Below are 6,000 nucleotides of genomic sequence, written 5' to 3' on the forward strand. Positions count from 1 at the left end.
TGAAAAAGAACATTCTCCACTATACCTTTAATATTAACATATTCAACAATAAGTTTCTACAGATCATTAACGTCAGAATTCAACATTATGATTGTCGTCTAATTTCTAAGAACTAAAGATACTTGGCAAAAACCAATTTCTATATATTTCTCTGATGGTGAAATTTGAGATCCTGATGGATGACTCGCCAGATGATAGGATGAATAGAGGAATGGAGGTAAAGGATGGAGTAACAGATAGATGAACAAACAGGGAAAGATGAATAGAAGGAAGGCTGAAGAATTGAATGGGTGGGACTGGCTGAAAAAGTGCTTTTGAGGAAGTAGTCAGCCAATCATGAGCAGACCTCAGGTAATGTGAAATCACAGGCAGAGTTACATTGATTTTACCACTTTTGCATACATCTCCAGATAAACCTCATAAAGATGCTTCACTACAGTAATATTTAACCATCTCATGGATGAGGCTGCATTTATTTTTAATAGATTGAAAACGATTGTTTTTCAGACTAAATGAGAGATTCATTAATTTGTCTTGATAATAATCTTTTAGACCTGCTGTCAAAGAAATAGCTTTGAAAAAAAAAACTGGGAAGGTTGTGGAAACGCTACTTGTTTAAAAACTGGAACACCAAGAGCAGGAATTTAAGTTTCTAAAGTCATTCAAAACAAACAGCTCCAGGTGAAGGGTCAATTTAGAGGTGTCCACACACAACCTCTGTTTTCAATTAAAATCTATGTACACTTATCAATGCAAATTACTATTACTGCAAGGATTTGCTAGATGATTTAGTGAAATAAAAAGACTAGATAAAAGTGTCTGAGTTAGACTAAAACCTGCTCGTTTCCAGTTACCACAGAATGAATCTGATTTGATATGACTTACATCATGACAACTTTCCCTCAACTTAGAGATAAATACAGGAGTTGGTACAGGCCTGAAAAACATAAAAAAAAAAAAGGAGGAACGTTGGGATGGATAAGAAGGGATGTAAAAGCAGAAAGAGTTTCAGGGGGTCGAGGAATAAAAAGAAACAAAAAGAAGCCGACAAGTGGTGAGAGGAGAGCAGTGAGCGTAGCAGAGACATGGGGAGTCAATAATGACTGATTACTGTAATTCAGCCTGTCAGAGACATCGACCTGCTGCTTACCACCGATCAATACACACTGGGACTCTCACCAATTCGCACACAAACACTCAGGAATACAAGACACATGCAGACAGACGTACACATGTAAGCACGCAGGCTGTAAATCCGATCTAAGACAAAAAAACACAAAGGTGCACAAATGTCTGCAGAGTGAAAGAGAGTCACACAAGCAAAAAGAAAACAGAAGTTAAACATGCAAACAAAGGTGGAATTGAACTGGAAAACGATTATTTTAAACTACCCTATCCTTAGTCGAATTAGTTCATTTAGAAAAACAAAGAAAAGTAAAACAAGACAGAAAGAATAAGGAGGAAATGACCAAAGTGAAATGGGAGAAAAGGGTAGAGAAGTAACATGAAAAGTGTCTCTTTAGTCGCCGCAAAGAGCAATGTCGTCACACATCGTCGTCCATATTACATCGTCATGCAATGCTGTAATAAACAGGAAGTAGAGGCTGCAATCTAGTACTGACCACACATCAGTAATGGAGAAAAGTTTTAATGAATGTGTTACAAGCTGTTCTAATGTCTAACATGTCAGCTAGTAATAGCAATGTTGCTTACAGCCATGTTTATGTGCATAATAGGAACATCAGGCCGACAGCAGAAACAGCTGATCAGTCATGCAAGTAAAAGTTTGCTACATCAGAGCTGAATCAAAATGTTTTCATCTCCCATTTTGAACATGAACCTTTTTAAGAAAGCCAAAAACCACCTTAAGTGAGCATAAAAACTTGTTTGTGAATTACATTTTTTTTTTGTTGAACTTTGACATTTCTCTTAAGCTCTTCTGATGCAATACTTTAAAATGTACACTGGAAAAAGGTGAAAGAAATGCATCTAATTCTGGCTTGTATGCAACAATCTAATATAAGCCTGTTTGCCAAAGGCCTCAGTCATGGAGACGATGGCTGACTTCACAAACATCGCCTCCCTCCTCAATAAGAGTTAAACACTCCAGTCCCAGAGTGCTGAATGCAACTACTTTAATGGAAAGTTGGAAGGAGTGTGGTGGAAAAAAGGTTTAGAAGGAAAAATGATTATTGTGGCTAGAGTCTGAAATATTGAGGATGTTGGATTCAACCTTCTCTATAAATATTTTAAACCTCTTCTGAACTAGAGGCGAGGTCAGAAAAGGCATTACTGCTTGTGGTTAAAAGTCTGCTTTTTATCTACAAGAATATCTCGCTGACAAATCAAGGTCCAGACATAAAATCAAACCTTCTTAAGTCATGTAGAGTCGATTTATCAGCAAGTCCAACTGCTGGCGTAGTCCGCTGTGTTTCAGCTCTAAACTCAGTGCATCGGTCCACCAAGACATTTTAAAGACCTTCATGCTTCCTCATTCTGACAGGCTAAACCTAAATCCTGATTTCTTTTTTTGGCAGACTGCTTAACACCTGTTCACACTGTCAAAAATACCAATACCTGGTTTAATCACCATGGCATAGCTGTGATTGACTAGCTAGCCAACTCCATAGAAAATCAATGCAGTTATTTCGAGAGGAATACAAGAGATCCAACAACGAAGATAAGCTGTTAGAGCAACTAGGGCTTCCTGAAAATCTCAGCAGCGCTGGAGGCTGATAACCTCCATACCAAACCACATTGATACACTGATTCATGGAAGAGGAGCCCAGACACATATTTTTAGAAGGCTAAAATGTCTTATATATTTTAACTCTCGTCTGATATTTTATTATTTCTAAGAATGTAAATCACTTATCAAATTAAACAGGAACAACTAGTTCTATATGATTAATCAATAATAATTTCACATTTCAAATTGATTATGAATCGATTTATAGTTGATTTACTGAATCAATTATTAAAAGTAAACTACTAAAAGAGAAAAAATATTCATATAAACTCCACTGAAAGTCGACAGGGAACATTTTCTGGTTATATCATTGTAATGCTTGCCTGGTTGTAAATTTTAAGCAGAACTCAAACAACTTAACATTTTAGTTTAAAAAGTTATCAAACGTTGTCATGGAGATGGACAGGAAGACACATGGGGAGCATTTTGCTGAGATTAAATTGCTGGAACTGCAGTTAAAAGGAGCTTTTAACCATATAAACACAGGGAGAGTTTTTGAAAGTACATCCATTGAAACAGCTAGCTGCGGACGCGCTTATTGGATACATTATTTCACCTCAGTAGTGTTTCGAACATTGTGAGTGTAATTATCAGTATGTGCAAAACATGGCCAGATGTGTGGAGGTGTATGTGTGTGCATGTCTGTCTTTGAGAGTGCAGAGCGAAGCCTCTCATTTAGAAACTGAGCTACAGAGGACATTCATCAATAAGTATCGACTTCTGGCTTCTTCAAACCGAGCTACCATCACATCAGATCAGGCAAACTGTACACGCACTCGGCCGTTTCCCTCTTCCTCCTTCACACTCAGAGACACGCAGCACCACACAGACCAGCCTAACCTTCCTGTGCACAACAATAAAAAACAAAACAAAAAAACATCAGACTCAATAGAGCTCTATCACAGAACCAAACCCCACTGGACATCGATCCTCAACTTCTACTCCTCAAGCAAAGAATCAAACAACATTTTCACTCACAACGCAAAGTGTAAAAGGAAGTCTTCTAACTTTTTTTCTTTTAGTAACTGAACATAAATTGTTCTATGATTTCATAATTTTAAAAACCTCCTCTTGACACAGCAACTCATCTTTTCTCCATTTAATGGTTATCAGAGTAATCATATATTCCGCAAAATCTTTCTCCCAAAATGTGGTTTCCTTGAGCACTGAGCACTTGGCTGAATGCAGATTTTGCCAGAATGACAAGCTAAGAGTCTGAAAATACAGTAGATATAAGCAGTGAACAAACCAAGTTAAAACTGGAGCTTAGAATCTGAACAGTGTGAAGTTTTTATTGACTACTGGTTACATTAACAGTGGAAAAACTACTGTAGTTATTCATCAGGCTCACAGAAGGCATGCGTTTTACCTGGGACAACTAAATAGTATTTTTCTTTCCAATATCTGTGGAGCTGAAATCAAAACGAAGATCGTATTTGAAGTGGAATATTACACTCATGGGGGAAAATCTGAAATGACTGAGAATCAAATCTATACAACTACAGCCCCCTGCTGAAACATAGCGGTGCTTAGAGGAAATCTCAGTCTCAGAGACCTACCTTTGGCTTTTCAATTTTCAAAGGATACAAGTTCTGGTAGAGAGGAATGAGGGATTTGAGAGCTCGACTTGCATTGATAGCTGTAGCTCTGACCATGGTGGATAAAATCTTCATGTCAACTATGGCACCATCAAACAGCGGCCCAAAGAACGGCACCTGAAGATAAGAACATACGTCAACAAAAACAGGGAAAGGAAGAAAAACTAAAAAGACAAAACCACCCAAATGTTATGAAATAGAATACAATCTGCAGGCTACCAGGCAAATAATGACTGACAACAGATTTTTATAATGATACGATATTTGATTCAGGCAATGGCTTTTCTGATTTAATTCAATCCTTTGCTTGTGGAATCCACCAAAGAGAATAACGTCAAGCTTTTATTGGGTTTGTTTGAGGACCAGGTCTCAAAGCCAAGCCCCGCTGTGGCTGAATATATGTGCTTTCAGGACAACAACAGAAGCCATATCTTATCTTACTTCTTCTTGGATTCAGGATAATTCAATATTTTTGCTTGCAGAATGAATGAAGGAGAATATGATTATGTCATTAGTGCTGTGGTATCCATGTCATACAGAAAAAAAAGAATGCTTTTTATTGTGTTTGCTCTTGTTTGAAATAGAGTTATGCGATCAGTGCTGCGGCATTAATGTCTGTGGGTTTTAGGCTGATACATTAACCAGATGAAAGCATATCTGTGTAATCTAAGGGAGAAAAAAACATCAATTCAAGCATGAAAGCCCTGCACATTTACAGTCTAACTCCTAATCAACTTTAAAAGTCTTATGATCTTTACAATGTAAAGCAAGAAATATAGAATACAGCACTACAACAGAACATTAACGAATTCAATAGTTTTATCTCAATAAATAGAAATCTATTTTGACATCCAGGCTTTGCTACCATTTAAATATCTAATAATCAATGTAAGTATAATATAAATGCAAATACATTTACACTCCTTGCAACTTTTTTACATTGTGAAACATTACAACCTCAACCTTTGTTGTATGTTGCTGAGATTTTTATGACAGAAAAACACAAAGCAGTGCACTTTTTTAATGGAGAAAAGAAAATTTTGATTTTTAAGTGTGGCGTGTATATAGTCTCTTTTAATGCATAATTTGTAGAAAAACTTTTTGCTATAAATAGTTGTTAAAGGCAGGGGTTCCAATTCCTGCTCCTCAGTACCAACTGACCTGAGGGTTTTAAAGGTTTTCCTGCATCCTCATATCTGACTATATCAAGTAGGAGGATAACAGGATCTTTAGCCCTTGATGAATACTGAGGAGGTACAGCAAGTATTTGATTTTAGTTTGTTTGAGCAAAGACAGCAAAAATGTTCAGGACAGTTGGTCCTGAAGACCAGGGTTGAGGATCGCTGTTTTACCTCTATTGGCTTTGCATGGATTCTAAGTGGAATTTAGATTTGGACTTTGAATAGCACACTCTGACTTGTGAAAGAATTAAAGAATCACATAGATGGTGAAAGCTGAGAAAAGGAAGGATCTTCTATAGAGTTTGTTTTTAGCATATCTGAAGGAGTCTGGCTAAGGCTGTTGGAATTCAGTTTTCAACCAGTTGTGGTGGATTTTATTATGTGGTTCTAAAGTAAAAGGTGAGGAAAAAAAACCCAAAGACACTTTCTAGAGATTTATATGCAAGTTAGAAATCTATTTTGCTACTTTCTT

General features: G+C 36.9%; 1 protein-coding gene across 12 annotated transcripts in view; it reads right to left on the reverse strand.

The window, feature by feature from the left end:
• The window catches only part of ralgapa1 (Ral GTPase activating protein catalytic subunit alpha 1), an 88,376-nt gene that overhangs the window by 21,205 nt on the left and 61,171 nt on the right, over window positions 1-6,000 (reverse strand). For 11 of the 12 annotated variants that reach the window (XM_038272422.1, XM_038272415.1, XM_038272441.1 and 8 more), the window contains one exon: window positions 4,337-4,464. In XM_038272422.1, coding sequence (XP_038128350.1) covers window positions 4,337-4,464 — 128 coding nt within the window. Of the gene's footprint in view, window positions 1-3,569; window positions 3,594-4,308; window positions 4,465-6,000 lie in introns of those variants that run through there. The other variant, XM_038272454.1, reaches the window with a different exon arrangement.

This window comes from Cyprinodon tularosa, unplaced genomic scaffold (genome assembly GCF_016077235.1).
Source record: "Cyprinodon tularosa strain WSP-4 unplaced genomic scaffold, ASM1607723v1 ctg120, whole genome shotgun sequence".
Classification (NCBI taxonomy): Eukaryota; Metazoa; Chordata; class Actinopteri; order Cyprinodontiformes; family Cyprinodontidae; genus Cyprinodon; species Cyprinodon tularosa.